Source organism: Notechis scutatus, chromosome 1 (assembly GCF_049901735.1).
Source record: "Notechis scutatus isolate UNSWTSFEM ecotype Mainland chromosome 1, rNotScu1.2, whole genome shotgun sequence".
Lineage (NCBI taxonomy): Eukaryota > Metazoa > Chordata > Lepidosauria > Squamata > Elapidae > Notechis > Notechis scutatus.
The window spans coordinates 75,805,347-75,821,735 of NC_142009.1; the positions used below are offsets into that span (position 1 = coordinate 75,805,347).

General features: G+C 36.1%; 1 protein-coding gene across 5 annotated transcripts in view; it reads right to left on the reverse strand.

Annotated features, from left to right (window-relative positions):
- Positions 1-16,389, reverse strand: part of TTC13 (tetratricopeptide repeat domain 13) — a 35,540-nt gene that overhangs the window by 15,426 nt on the left and 3,725 nt on the right. For all 5 annotated transcript variants that reach the window (XR_015750073.1, XM_026669474.2, XM_026669473.2 and 2 more), the window contains exons 2-12: positions 15,972-16,066; positions 15,772-15,847; positions 12,283-12,353; positions 10,113-10,178; positions 8,647-8,739; positions 6,921-7,037; positions 5,033-5,143; positions 3,705-3,787; positions 3,252-3,393; positions 1,744-1,918; positions 888-1,044 (exon numbers count right to left, since the gene is read on the reverse strand). Coding sequence is in view for 4 of the 5 variants with exons in the window: in XM_026669474.2 (XP_026525259.2) it covers positions 888-1,044; positions 1,744-1,918; positions 3,252-3,393; positions 3,705-3,787; positions 5,033-5,143; positions 6,921-7,037; positions 8,647-8,739; positions 10,113-10,178; positions 12,283-12,353; positions 15,772-15,847; positions 15,972-16,066 (1,186 nt within the window). In the remaining variant the exon portion in view is untranslated. The remainder of the gene's footprint in view (positions 1-887; positions 1,045-1,743; positions 1,919-3,251; positions 3,394-3,704; positions 3,788-5,032; positions 5,144-6,920; positions 7,038-8,646; positions 8,740-10,112; positions 10,179-12,282; positions 12,354-15,771; positions 15,848-15,971; positions 16,067-16,389) is intronic.

Genomic DNA, 16,389 nt, shown 5'->3' on the forward strand with positions numbered 1-16,389 from the left:
AGATGATTACATTTCTCTGATAATTTACTTCTTTATTAGTCACTGACCAGAAATCTGTTAAGTTGACAAAGTAATTAAACCATTTATATTTCAAGTGAAATAAAATATGAACATAACACTAACTAGATCGCTGAGGCAAACAAGGAATGTCTTTTCTTTTCAAAAGTATCCACAAAATCCAGTGTTTAAGTATACAGAAATTTGAGAGAGTTTGGCTTCTTTTGGTGGGGTTGCGGTGAACAGACGGGGGAGGCCAGCGGGGGGGGGGGGGGGGGGGGAAAAATTAACCTAACCTAAATCCAAGATGCTACGGGGTGATTTGCCATCTATACAAGAAACCCCTCAAACATCATCACACAGCTTAGAAAATCCCTCCCAGTCCATGCCAGACTGTAGACCATTGTTTCTCAACCTTGGCAGCTTCAAGATGTTTAGACATCAACTCTCAGAAACATTGCTGTAGACAGTTATAAGAAATGCCAATTGGAGGTTGTTTTTGCCAAAGGGGGAAATTCCAGGCATCAAGACTAAGAGTGTACTCATTTTTCCACAGAAGGAAATGCCATATCTGTTAATTATTTGCTCAATAAATGATTGCAAAATCAATTTTTCATAGTTTTATGTTTGGAATCTCTAAAGTTATTGACCAGATTTATTTTGAAAACAAGAAATAGCAGCTACTATTGCTTTTGTAAAATTGTATTAAATTGAGCAAGACTGAAAAAAGAACATTTCAAATTCTTCCTAGATTTTACATGAAACAGAAAACCATGACATTCTACAAGTTTTTTAAAAGCATGCATAAAGATATATGCCAGTTGTTCTAGATTATACATTTAAACATTTCCAGCACAGCCTGGTAAGAAAATAGCACTTTAGTCACTCACTTTATATTTGGTTGTAGACCTGGCTGTTCTTCATAGTCTTCTATCAAAAAAGGAAGATTTTTGACCCAGTGATCTTTAAACTTTCCAGGAAGATCTGCATCTATGTTGTATTCTGCAACTGGAATATCAAGATGTGCATGGAGATAGCGAGAATATTCTGTGGAGAAAATGAGACACATTTTTTTCTAATAGATCCTCCAAAAGATCTCCATGTAAAATTCAGCTGATGTATCCCCCTACGTACCCTCTCCCCCGCCAAAATAAAGGCAATATGGTTCATTTTATTAATATTTTATGCTATATTTGGATATTTCCCCCAAACAATACAGTAGGACTGTTATTTTTCAAAGTGGCAGACAGTTTTATACAGTTGGCAAGCAAACAACTCCTTGTGTTCAAAATGTGCTTCTACATCCAAATTTTTTAACTGATGTCTTAGCTTCTTTTCATCTATATGTTAATAATTTCAATTGTCTTAAATTGTTTTATTTGCTTTGGGGATTTTGTCACTCACTCAGTCTTTGAAGTAAAAAAGTTGAATAGTTACAGTAATACTAATTTCTAAGTAAAACATCCCCCCAAAAAGGAGAAAATATTAGAAAAATGGCCAGGAAGATGATTACATTTCTCTGATAATTTAGTTCTTTATTAGTCACTGACCAGAAATCTGTTAAGTTGACAAAGTAATTAAACCATTTATATTTCAAGTGAAATAAAATATGAACATAACACTGTAACTAGATCGCTGAGGCAAACAAGGAATGTCTTTTCTTTTCAAAAAGTATCCACAAAATCCAGTGTTTAAGTATACAGAAATTTGTGTAAAACATTAATTATATTGTTATCAGCAACTTACCCCTGAAGTATTTCACTTTCAGATATTCTGCACTGGCTGTTTGACCAGGCAAGGGATCATTTAGCATAACTTTAGTCTGAGCTTTGATTCCTTCATAAAATTGGCCCATGGCAACATGACTGAGACCTTTCATGTACTGACATACTTCATTATATGGCTCTATTTGAAGACACCTCTAGAACATTGAAAAGGGACAATAAATCTAAGACATGAGTTAACAGTTCAAATCCATCAAGTACAATTTCTTCTCAGATTTTTTTTAAGTTTTCTTTCTCCAGGGAACTATTACAACAAGGCTGTTTTTCTGTTCATTTAAGTTTTTCCTACATACTTGTAAGTCGCTTGGTTCCAGGGTACGTTAAGGAGCACCTCCTCCAGATAGAATGTGTGTGGTCTATGCATGAAGGTGAGAAATGATGGAGGTCCCACCCTTATACAAAGGCAGAGGGAATATGGATACAGAGGCACACCTCCTCTGTTAAGGCTCCACACTCTGGGACGCTTGCCCTTCTGCAAAGAGGTCAAGTTGGAGTTGTTTGAGTGGCATTTAGGAACTGGGTTATGCTTCCGCACTCCAGGCTGAGCTACATATGGTGTAGAAATACCAAATCGGTGTGTGGAGTCTATCAGGGTTTGGATGAAATAAAATACCCAGAAAGATTTGTTATCTGTCATTAAATCTCTAGGCAATCTGGTGGCATTGGTGCCAGTAGTTACGTGGTGGGGTTCGGCTCCCTTTGAAAAAGGTTACAGGTAGTCCTCAGCTTACGACCACAATTGAGCCCAACATTTATGTTGTTAAGTGAGCTGTGCTAAGTGAGTTTACCCCCATTTTACGACCTTTCTCAGCACAGTTGTTAAGTGAATCATTGCAGTTAGTAAGTTAGTAGCCCGGTTGTTAAGTGAGTCTGGCTTCCCCATTGACTTTGCTTGTCAGAAGGTCGCAAAAGGGGAACATGTAACTTTGGGACACAGCAATGGTCATAAATATGAACCAGTTGCCAAGCATCCGAATTTTGATCATGTGATCACGGGGATGCTGCAAAGGTCGGAAGTGTGAAAAATGGTCATAAGTCATTTTTTCCTAGTGCCATTGTAACTGTTGTAAGTTGAGGACTACCTATATTTGTGACTTTGGGGTTCTATTGGAACCACAGCTCTTTCTTACATGGCAGAATGTAGCCACGGCTAGAAAAAGCCTTGCCCAGTTCCACTTGTACATTACTTATAACTCCAAGTAGACTAAGATGCCTTGGTGACAATAACTCATACTTTATCACTACTTGACTAGACTACTGTGATGCATTCTCTAGGAAGATACCTTTGGAGAGGCACCAGTAGCTGCAGGTAGTGCAAAATACAGCAGCCAGATTGATTATTAATCAAATCCAATATTGCAGGATAACATCAATGTTGTTTCTTATAATCCTTTGCAGTTTCTTCAAAGAGATATTATAAACAAACATGACAGAACTCTTATAACATGCTCCAATTTTGCCAATGTTTACCTTAAAGTTTTTCAAGGCTTCATCCAAGCTTCCATGATGATAAAACATATTTCCCTTAAGTTGTATTGTCTGGACATGATTCTGATTAAGCATCAATGCCTTCTGAAAATTTTCCGCTGCAGCTTCAAAGTTACCAAGTTCCCTAATTAATTAATTGAGCAATTAGATTAAAAAAAAGAAACAAAAAATTAGTACTTTTATCTAGTAAATTTTTAAACGGGATTTATTAAAATAGGACTTAAAATAGTCAACATTATGACTATTAAAGGTAAGTTATATGACGTTTGATAGAAAAAGTATAACATTTGAGACATCTAGCAAGCATTGCACCCTTGCTCAAAAATGTCCCTTCCCATAAACTCAATCTGTCAAATGCTTTATTGTTTTTTTTTTATACTATGCATATTTGATGGAGAAATATTAAAGTTAAAAGAGAATTGTGGAGCTGCTTACCGATAAGCCTGGCCCAGACTTTTATAGGCATCTATGAAGTCTGATTTCTGCTTCACAGCTTCCTTAAATATCTCAATAGCTTCCTGTAAAAAGCACAACACTGAACTACTTCCATTACTTCTGTTCACCTTTTAGAATGAAAGATCTGGACAATGACTTGCTGACAGGAATTATTAGAAAGATTATAATTCCCGTTATATATACTACATATGAATTCATTTTAATATAAAACAAAACATTTCAAAATATTTTGTTCTTTTAGAACCTGTGTGAAATCGTATCGTGCAAGGACTGTAGTTAGTACAGATTGCAAGACTAGTATCTATCATGTAGTCTAGCAACCTCATGGTAAACTTAACAAAGAACTAAAATTAGACAACAGCCTAAGTGATTAAAAGATACAGACTTCTAAATTTATCTGTCAGAAATACTTTAATAGCGTACCTCAGGCACAAAAATAGAGGTGACCACTTGGCCTTTTTTTTTTTTTTAAATGGCATAATAAATCTCAGGCACAAATTAAAACAATTACTGAAATTTCAGAAGTCTTCAATCTTAATTCCCAACCATGGTGCAAGTAATATAGTTAAATATAAAACAGGACAGCCAGGACTAACGAAAGCATTTTCAAGCTCATTAAGTACTAATGAAAGAAAATAAGGTAGCCAGCCTTTAATCAGCTTGTTCAGTGAAAGATGTTTCAATGGCTTGTAAAGAGGAAAGATACTGATGACATTGCAATAGTCAGTTAACAGAAAATAAAAATAAAAAGTCTAGGCCGTTAAGTGACAAATGACAAAAACAAGTGACATTAAAATTTTCCTATAAGTGAAAACAAGCATTCTTTATCCTCAGATAAATTTACAAACATGAACAAACATAATAATTCAGTATTAAACTCTAGGCAAGAGACACAGTTCAAGATCAGAATATGGACTTGTGAACGTGAGGTTCAAGGTTCGGCTCGAGGATTTCCAGGATATATGAACTCATGAAACATTAAGAAAATACTTAGAAGAAACAAGAATTGGGCTGATACTAAGTCATGGTTTGTGTTAACCATAACTTGTTAAAAAGTTATTGTAATCTAGTCTTTAAGTAGTACTAAGGCAAAGCCAAGTAAAACAAGTTATGGCTTAGTAATGATATGCAGCCACTGACTTTTGAAAAACGACCACCAATGGACTAAATTAAGCACTGGTATGGTTACATATAAAAATAGGTCTGTTTGTTTGGTTTTTTTACACAACCATTGCCAAACAAACCAACCTGAGCCACATAATTGCAACTTTTTGCATTTGTGGAAACATAGGATAGGAATTCCATACCTTTAGAAGCCCTCTGTGAAAAAAGGATAAACCTTTGTAAAGCATAACAGTGGGCTGGTTTTTGTTCAGCTCAAGAGAATTCTGAAAATCTTCATTGGCTGCTGCATAGTCCTATTGTAGAAAAATAGCTTTCATCGGATACAGAAAAAAACCAAGAACCAATTCAAAATATATCATGTAACACTCATATTATGATGTACACAATATTAATTCTTAAAACAGAAATACAACTACCAATCATATACCAACTAGGCAAAATTAAGCTAGATTTTCTTCATATAAGACCTACTGGATTCAGTAAGGCTTATTTCCTAGTAAAAAACACTGGGATGTACTGGGAACCGCTTGTGAAAAACATGCATAAAAACAGACTGTACAACTTAATTCAATAAATGGGATCAGAAAAAATAATGATCTGCATTTAGATCAATTACACTAATAACAAAGACATTTTGTGGGAATGACTTCATTGCAATACCTAGATGTACCAGTTATTCCTTAAACTTTTGAAATACTGAGACCTCATTCATCAAGTTTTGATCCAAAAATTGATATACCCATGTTCTCTTTCTGTACAAAAATGTATACATTTATAAAGGTAGTATATAAATGCCTTAAATCAGTGATCCCCAACCTTTCTTATGCCGCGCCCGGTATCCCCAACCTTTTTATGGCGCCCGGTACCGGGATCAGCTGGCGCCATCTTTTTTTGATGAAAAAGTGCTTCTGGTGACCTCACCGGAAGCACTTTTTCATCAAAAAAGATGGCGGCATAGCGCTTCCGGTGAGCTTTTCCGGGTAGAAATGGCTTTCTACCCGGAAAAGCTCACGAGCGCTGCAGCGCCGCCATCTTTTTGATGAAAAGTGCTTCCGGTGAGCTTTCTACCTGGAAAAGCTCACCGGAAGCACTTTTTCATCAAAACAAGATGGCGGCGTCAGCAAACCAGCCCCGGTAGGACTTGTTCCACGGACCGGTGCCGGTCCGTGGACCGGTGGTTGGGGACCCCTGCCTTAAATAACCAAGCAACTAAAACAGTATTTTAACAAGATGTTGTAGCATTAAGCATTAAACAGTTTGCCTGCAGGAAACAGGATTGGGTTGATTCCCCCAACCTTCATAATCCATTTTTACAAGCCAACTCACGCTAAGCCTCCATGAGATAATCTGACTGGAAGAGGTGGGTCATAAAAGGCAGGAAGAATGCAAGAGCTGTCTTACTTGGTATAGGGTCTCCTGCTTGAGCAGGGGGCTGGACTACCATGTTTCTCCAAAAATAAGACCGGGTCTTATATTAATTTTTGCTCCAAAAGATGATTTAGGGCTTATTTTCTGGTTAGGTCTTATTTTGGGGGAAGTACAATGCATCCATCTGGCTGAAGATCTTCACTGGGGCTTACTTTGGGGGTAGGACTTACATTATGAGCATCCTAAAAAATCATGCTATGGCTTATTTTCCGGTTGGATCTTATTTTTAGAGAAACACGGTAGAAGACCTCAAAGTTTCCTTCCAGCTCTATTCTGATTTTTATTTATTTATTTATTTGTTTGTTTATTTGATTTATATTGCCGCCTATTCGCCCATGGCAACTCAATTAACTGTGTGAACAATGTTTCCTAATATTATGAATGCCACAATAGTTAATGCCTGGTTGTAGCAGTAGCTTTATATCAGGATGAGAATAAAGATTCAAACAGGGGGAATCTGGGGAAAGAAGGGTCAGGTAAAGATAGTTGCTGTAGTTGCAGATTTTATGGAGGGCCCTGCATTCAAAAGAATCCCTAAAGGGAGATACATTCCAAAAACACACTGAGCCTAAAGTAAAGTTTTCACATATCTGAAAGCTTAATGTTCAGCACTGAAGTCACTATGAGGGACTGAAGTCTTACCTCAGATATGAAGTAAAGAATACCTCTGTGTCGATAAAGCTGTGCTGAGTGTTTCAGTTGAATAGCTTTAGTGATATCAGCCAGTGCTTCACTAATTCGACCCAAAGATGACAGTATCTATAAATCCAAAATAATATTTTAGCCTAGCACGTACTGGTACATGAATTTAATCATGAAGCACTAGCTCACGGGGAACAAAAATTGGACCTGAACAAATACTCTGAATCTCTAACTTCTGGACAGTGCTAATCTTTTCCACTTAGTTCCATCTTTGGTGATCCACAGAACACAAGTCATATACAAATAATTCATTAATAATGCAGTGAGAGATAGAAATTATTATTTCCCTTCCTAAAACAAGGCTATTTATTTATTTCCCTATCTAAAAGAAGGGTATTTAAGTGTTCAATGATTTGGGAAGAAAAAGGATCTCGGGCCTATATTGAAATGATGCATTTATTTCTGTTCGAAATACTCCAAGCCTAAGAGTAGAAAAATTAGAAAACATGTTGCATTTGTCACATACAATTTCATATATACCAAACACATAAAAATAAATTATATTTACATGTTCTTTGAAGGCTGGTTTGTTTGCACAATATTACTAATTAAATTGGTTCTCCAGTTTACAATTTTGGTATCATCAAAGAACAGGACAGATGAAAGTGTTCCTATTTAATCAAAGATCTCTTAATGAGAGAGCCAGTTTGGTTTAATGGTTGAGGCACCAAGCTAGAAAGTAGGAAAGTGTGAGTTACCAAGCTGGGTAACTTTGAGCCAGTCACTTTCTCTCAAACCAATCTTAAACAGGGTTGATGTTTGGGAGGAAATAGGCGAAGGAAGTAATATTGTGTATATTCACCACCTTGAGTCATTTATAAAAAAATAAATTAATAATAATAATAATAATAATAATAATAATAATAATAATAACAACAACAACAATAAAGACAGAATAAAATTATTTTTTAAAAATAAATAAAGACAATGGGCTAGTCACTCTTGACTGCTACACCCCAAATGCATACTGTACCATTTAAAAGAACAATAATGTTTCACAGCCTTTTAATGGAAACACAATTTAAACTACATTATATATCCAAGCCCAAACTCCCAAAAATAACAATCTAACCATTTTTTCCCTAATCAGTTTAAAGCAAGCTTCAGTTTGGTTTAAATGAAGAATTGGGGTGGAAATAAAGACTGGTTTTCTCCCAGCACTGACCCATTAACCTACTCTCCTAAATGTTTGTAAGGTATCACTATTTAGTTTATATTGTGATATTGTCTATGTTATTTCTGTGAATGGCTTAGAGATACAAGACTACAATAGTTTTAAACATCTAATAAATACCAAGATAAACTATATACCTCACTATGCTCAGCCGCAAAGTAATTATAATACATTGTTTGAATGCCTTGAATGTATTTAAGGTTAATAATGGGACAAAACTAGCTTTAGCTGCTTCCCATCTTCTCTACTGTTAGACTCTGCCTGTGATATTTTTCACCCAAACAACTGTCACTATCCTTAATCTACTGATAGTTGTATAGGGTACTGTATAACAAAAGCTGAATAAACACTATCACCCTTTGAATTAAATAGGTGGCACAAACTGCATACAGAAGTAACACTGCATTTAAGACAATAATTTTCAACAATAAAGAACTTTTAATAATTTAAAAATGAGAAAAAATATAGAATATTTGAAAACAGGAAAAGTACCTCTGCTCGTTGTTCAAAGATTTCAGGATGATCTGGTGCCAGATTAATTACTCTGTTTAGTTCAAACAAAGCAAGCTCGGCATTTTTAATATCCTGGAAAATAATGGATATAAGCTTTGGTATATTTAGTTTAATCAAAGTGAAATTAGATTCAGAGGATTTAGAATGAACAACACCAAAGGCTTCAAACCAACTGCTTTCATATGAAAGTAAGAGAAAGGAGCTTTTGATATGACAAATATAGCTCAACGATATATTGAAATAGTTTTTATGTTCAGTGTCAACAATATTTTGAAGATGAAAGTAGTGTTGTTTCCATCTAAGTCTCTGGTTACAAAATTGGAATCCTAGGCTCATTGGATCATTTCCAACAGAAAGTCCATGCATACTTTGAAATCAGAAGCAGGGGTGAACAATGATTTTGGTTTTGTAAAAGAAAGAGTGCATAAATATATGGCTGTTTCTATAGCAATGCCATGCTAGTTTCAAATTCAAGGAAGCAGAGGATTCCACTCTGCACCAAGTCAAAAAATAATCTTTTCACACAGAGATGACAGAACTGTAACCTGAAAGCATTCTGCATTTTCTTTTGGACTCTTAAAAGAATCACAAATGCAAATATTTCTGAACAATCTTACACAGCCTCCTCTTTTTTTGCTAACTTATCCTACTTTAAAACCTTGATGTTAATTCAATATTGATCAACAAAGAGAATACTTACCACATAAACTTGAAATTATAGTAATTCAGGGTTTACTTATTAAATTTACAACTGTGACTCTGGGTGGCTTATAAAGTTAAAAATCCAGTCAAAAATACAAACTTAACTAAAAAGTAACCACAAACATGATTAACCATGAAAACAATAAAAATATTTTTAAAAACACAAAAACATAGCTGCAGGAGAACACCATTTATTTTTCTAAGAGTACAAGCACTTACCAGACTCCTTACCAAGATCACTGGACTCCCCAGCCAAATCACAATGCCATCTCTCCAGGCTCTCCTGGAAGGCCAACAAGATCAGAGCCAATCACACCTCAAAGGGATGCGATCTTCCAAAGTGCAATAATGTTGGCCCAGGCTATTTAGAAGCCAAACCAAAAAAATGAGACTTTTCCCAAGGATTTCAGCAGAACTGCCCCTATTATGGATCTGCTGATGCACATACGTTACGTCAGTTAATGCAGTGCTTCACAAAAACCTCGACTGAAGTATGTTTCAAATGTGAAAGAACCATTCTGACCTGACTTGAAATGTTCTGGGCACCCCTAAGCCTGGCTATGATCAACACGTTTTTTGAGTTTGGAACAATCCCAGAATAGTTGGAAATATCAGAATATTTCCAGTAAGCACAGAATAATCCATTTCAAACTTCAAACATTTTGAATTCACAAGAGTTTACATACTTCCAAGAAAAGACACTGTAATTAGTGTCAGCTATTTCAAACACATTAATTACTCACATGTTGCCTTTTCTTTCCATATGCTATCCCTTGCCCATAAATTGCACTGATGAGCTCTGGTTGTTCCTAGGCAGAGCAAAATAAAATAGACTTTAGATAACTGTGCATATATTTGAGCAGCAAATTCTATAACTAAGACATTTAACGCAAACTAAAAAAAAAAAAAGATATCTACAATTACAGGTTGATATAGATGAGTCCAGAACTACTTGCAATTTTTGCTCATGTTTTTAAAATTAGCTTTAATTTTAAGGGCTTTCATAACTATTTTTTATTTTCGTATCTTTCCTGTGCTATTAATATAACAATACCATATAAAAAGATAGTAATAAATTAGTATAGATGCGGCTTATAGTGATTTAGGTAACCTTATATCTCTTCCAGAAAACTCGTTATTGGGCAAATTACATGTAATTATCATTTAATGACTGTCCCATTTAGTAACCATTCAAAGTTACAACTGTGCTGAAAAAGTAACTTTGTGACAGGTCTTCATAGTTACAAGTGTCACAATGTCTCCACTGTCATAAGATTTAGATTTGGGCTCTTTGCAACTAGAGGGCATTTACAACTGTCACAATGCCCCAGGTTCACTTGATCACCATTTGCAAGCTTCAGAGCTGGCTTCCAACAAGGAAAGTGAATGGAGCAGCCAGCAGTTAAATTGCAACTCACACATAGTGTCTTACTTAACAATCACGGGTGATCTGCTTAACAAGTGAAATGGAAGTAAGGTTGTAGGTCCATGATCACATGATGTTTCACTTAATAACATTGCTTAGCAATAGAGTTCTTGTTCCAATTGTGGGTGTTAAGCAAAGACTAAGTCTCAAGTATTTTGCAATCAGCTGATCAAAGCTGTTTCACAGCTGGTGAGGATTGTGATCTTCATTCCAGCAGTGACATTATATGCATGGATGTGCATATACCAAACCACCATTTAATAACACATGCCACTCTTGATACTCTAAATCAGGGGTGTCCAACCTTTCACCTTCCCTGGGCCACATTAGAAGATGAAAATTTGGTTTGGGCCGCACATAATTAAATTAAATTAAATAATTAAATTAAATTAAATAATTAAATTAAATTAAATTAAATTAAATTAAATAATTAAATTAAATTAAATTAAATTATTAATTAAATTAAATTAAATAATAAAATAAAATTATTATTTATTATTTATTATTAATTATTTATTAAAAATTATTTATTTTTATTTTATAATTTTCTGGCCAAATTTTGCGGGGTGGGGGAGGGGGAAGAAAGCTGCCCGCCTCGCGCCTACCTCTCCTCCTGCAAATTATTTATTTTTATTAATTTTCCGGCCAAATTTTGCGGGGTGGGGGAAGAATGCTCGCCCACCTCACGCCTACCTCTCCTCCTGCAAATGCAGCGGTGGCGGCAGAAGCAGCAGCGGCGGCGGGGGCAGAAGCAGCAGCGGCGGCAGCGGTGACGGGGGCAGAAGCAGCAACGGTGGCGACGGCGGCGGCAACAGCAGGAGGTGGCGGGGCGGGACTTTTGGCCTGCGGCTGCCCGCCTTTTCTGTTGCTCGCCTCGCCCCGCCTCGCGCCTGCCTCTCCTCCTCCTCCTCGCTGGATCTTTCATGAAGGTTGGGGTGGGTGTTGGGCCGCATTACGAGGCGACCTGGGCCGCATGTGGCCCGTGGGCCGCGGGTTGGACAAGCCTGCTCTAAATGGTTGTATACTCCTAATGTCAAAAGCAACTATGTATTCATATATGACATTTTCCATGACACTTATTTAAACAAAAAAGACTTTCCTTCATTCTCTCCTAAATTTGAAATCTCCCGTAACTCCAAATAAATAGTTAAACTCTACTGCAGAGGATTAGGTATAAATGGATACTTCAACTCCACAAGTAAAAATTGTTTTCATTAGAAATATATCACTAGATTTCACCCATAAAAATTATTTCGTATAATTTTCTTTGAGCCACATTTTCCCCGATGGAATACAAGCAGTTCTAGCATATAATGTTTTTTGCCCAAATATTAGAATGGATTATATTTTAAATGCTAATTCAACCCTAATTCAAGCCTATGTGTTGCATATTAAGTTTATATTACCTTCTGTTACTCTTCTCCAAGGAAGAGGTTGTCTTTTGGAGAAACTTTTACTAAAGTTTAATAAAAATGTAAAAAAGTTACCTGAAGCATTGTTGAAAAGTGATGTATTGCTTCCTCATAAAGGCCATTACCAATCAACACATAAGCAATAGCTGTCAAAATAATGTTTTAAGTTATTAAACCAAGCTTCTGTAAATGACATATTTGTCATATATATACCGTGTTTCTCATATAATAAGGCCGGGTCTTATTTTTTTTTGAGCCCCGAAAAAATGGCTAGGCCGTCTTTTCGGGGTGACTTAATTCCCCCTTGCATCTTCAGGCAGGCGGGCAGCGACAGCTTGGATGTTGACCTCGGCGTTGGTGGGGCACTTTGTATCAGGGTCAACGCAGGCAGCACCATATCCGGGTGTGCAACAAAAGTACTTCCTAACAGCAAGCCCCCTCCATTCCCCCCATTTCGCATGTTTTAATATAGGCCTTAATTTGGGGGGAGGGGCTTAATTTCATTTCATGCCTATAAAACATGCTGGGACTTCCTATTGGGGGAGGCCGTATTGTTGGAGAAACAGGGTAGATTGCTGAAAATCCCACAAGGAACTGAACTGTAAATCCTGAAAATCTAATATTGAGATGACCCAATTTTGTGATCAAACCCCACTGTACAATAGTCAATAAATACACTAATCAAAGTAAGAGTTGTCTAAATATAATGCTATCTTGTCAGTAAAATATTAATGTGTTGCTAGCACATTCTGTGTTCCTATAAAAGAAGTTCTTGTTCATAAAATGGTGAAAGAGAAAAAAAGTGATTTTCACTCTTTCTTCTTTTATTCTACTGCTCTTTGTAGTCTCCATAAATTTGCTTCAAATGTTGGGAACCCTCTCAATCAACATGAAGGGGATATAGTCAGATAATATTTATATGCATCAAATCAAATCAGTTTATTATGGTCTTTGACCTGCCTTTAAAGTAGGAGAAGATAAAAAGGTTGGTACAGCAATACATTATCAGGGAAAAGGGAATATGATAAGACAATGATAGAATATATCTAATTTAAAAAAATTGTGTAATTCTATGACTTGATAAAGATGTTTGGCTACCCGGTATGTGAGTGTAGAGTTAGCATCCCTTAAAAAGTAAAAAAAAAACCACCATAAAATTTATCAGTATGACCCTCAAAATTTATAAACAAATGAGGGGTTCGAAAAGGATGCTATATGATGACGCTGTATGAGGACAAGGGCGTGAGCATCTATGTCCCTGGATCCATAGGAATGAAGTTTCTGTATATAAGGAGTTCTATGAAATATTCTTGTCAGCAATGCAGAACGGAGGGGATCAAGCTGGACTCTGAAAAGGGCCCATCTATATTTGCTTAGGGGAAAAGATTGTATAAATATCCTGCAGAAGAATGAGATGGCTACCTAGCATTTCACGGCAGAATTCAGCTGAACTGGTCATATCATTTTGCAATCAATGTTCCTAATTCTTACTTTTACTGTTGATTTGGTCCTCTCAAGTGTTAATTGGCAGAAATATTCAGAAGAGTGGTGAAGACTGTGAAGTTCTTCTTGACAGGTACAGTGTCAATGAGATCGGTAGCTGCCTTACAACAGCAAAGGCAACAGGCTTGTAGGGTCAAACATGATTCTGAATCCTGAGATTAGAATCCTGGTCTGAGCCTTAATGCTTGGCATCTTAAGTTTCAAGCCTCAAGACTGCATTAGCTGTGCATGTTGGGGTACTGAACAAAGTCCTAAGGAAATTTGATTGGTTTCATACAGGTTTATAGAAGTGACAAGCTATATTTTATATAATATTTTTGCAACCATTTTAATCATAAACAGTTTGATTGATACTGAAATGTAATTTAGCTCCTATTGCCTATAAAATTTTGTTATTGCTGGCGCAATCTTTTGGTCTATGTAGAAATGGCATAATTTACTTGAACTTAAGAGATCTGAACTGAAATATTATGCCCAAATATTTAAAATATCTGACTTGCTCTAGTTCATGATAAAAGGTCCACATGCCTTTTGTCTTTTGTTGGAAAAAACTAAAACCCTAGATTTATCATAGTTAACTAACTGTTCCTCAGTACAGTAAGATGGCAGAGTTCTTAATGCTGCTTCATGCCTACAGATGACAATGAGAGAACTGCATCATCAGCATAGAGTAGAATTGGGAGATGTTTAATAGCTAATTTAAGCCCACTGATATCAACTTTCTAAAAGGTTTACATCCTTATTGACAAGCTGAATAAAATCAGAAAGATCCCCTCATTACATCTTTCTCTTAAGGCCAGTTTTATCATATATCTTATAGATTAGAAGTAAGATCCTTTTTTTCTATAAAAGATCTGCTCAAAATGTCCCAGAATCTCAAAACATTATCAAATGCTATCCTGAAGTCAATGACGGCTGCATACAGATTCAGGTCAGAGAGGTTTGTATATTTCTCTCCAGATGTTTTGAGCACTAGGCAATGGTCTATAGCAGATCATCCTGGTTGAAACCCTGCTTGTTCAGGGTAGATTATTCCCTCATTTATTACCCATGGAATCTGGCATATAGTTTACTAATGATGTTCAATAATCTAATTGGCCTAAAATTAGATGGATCATTTTTATCATCCTTTTTAAATAAGGGAACAATTATAGTTCCTCTCAGCCCTCTGGGATCTTAATGTATGAATGAAAAGAAAGGACAATACAGGGCCCACCAATTGGGTTGGATTTAATTAGCTTGGGGAGGAGAGTGTAGAGTCAGTCTCAGAGACTTTACCCATATTAAGCTGGTTAAAGACTTTTTTTTAGTTCCTTGCATGTGCCTGGGGAGGTCCCTGAAGTACTGAGAATAATCTATCACATAGGTGCTACAAGTGTGGATCACAATAAAGGGCTTGGAAGTGATATATCCAGACAGAGGATAACACCTGCAATTGTGTAATTCCATTACAGAACCCATTTGTTTTATAATATGCCAGAATAGAGAAGGTTTTTTTTTCTTTTTACGAAGAACCTTATATTATTTTTCTTCTCCTTTAAAATGTAGGTAGAATGTGGGAAATTGGCCTTCAGAGTGATAGCATAGCATTCCAATAATGCTGCTTTGGCAGCACAGCCTTTGATATAAAAGGCTGGAGCTTAGCTCTGAGATCAAGATACCCATCAAATATCTTGCTGCTTTCTGAGATAGTTGGGTCTGAGTGTGCCCCAAAGTTACAGGGGGTTAAATAGTATGCACTTCCTTCCTCTGAGTTAAACCACTGGGCTATTTCATCTCCAAAGGAGCCATTCCATCTGAATCTACAATTCAGGTAATTCCATATGGCATGAAAATCACACCATTTAACACAAAGCAGAATATTGATAAAAAAAGAATTTGTGAATATGAACACATGTAGAAAGGGATAAAGAGAAATATTTCACTACCAGCTTTAGATCATGCTACTCTTTAACAAATAAATCACACCTTTAGACATTGTGATCTAGGGGGCGTGTTCCTTGTTGCTCAGTTCACTTACAAAATGAAACTAATTTAGAAAATACGCATATTGCCTCTTACCTAATTCTTCATTTGTATAGTCATCATCTGTAGCAAATGGAATTTTTTCCCCTTTGGCAAGTATTTTTGCTTGGCTCTGAAAAAAATGTTTTATGCATTAAATTAACAACTTCAAGCAAAAGTTATGGAACAATTCCACGGAAGTTATACTGCAAATTGTTTTCAGGATTCTTTATCCTGAACACAATGAATACACTTACCAAAAGTTTTTCTGTTGTACAAGAAAGCAGAGGTTCGCAAGATGAAGACCCTTGTAGTTCACAGTCTGAATCATGAAAGTGCAAAATTGATGAATCTAAAATGGAAATGTTGAACTGTTAATTGGTACATTCACCGTACAACATTAAGGGCAAGTTAACTAGAGTAGTGCTATTTAGACACAGAAAGAGCATTTCAATACCAATTGTTCCAATACCGAATAACACCTTAATTGCTAGTTTATCACAATAGATTGGCTCCATAAAAGAACAAACTTACGATTGCCCTCAAACAGATCTTTAAAATAGTCATTTCAATAATCACTCAGTTAATTTTTATTCCAAATCACTCCCCACTCCTCTTAACATACTTCAAAATACTTCTATCTCCATCATGATATGGATTTCCTCCGTTTCTTTT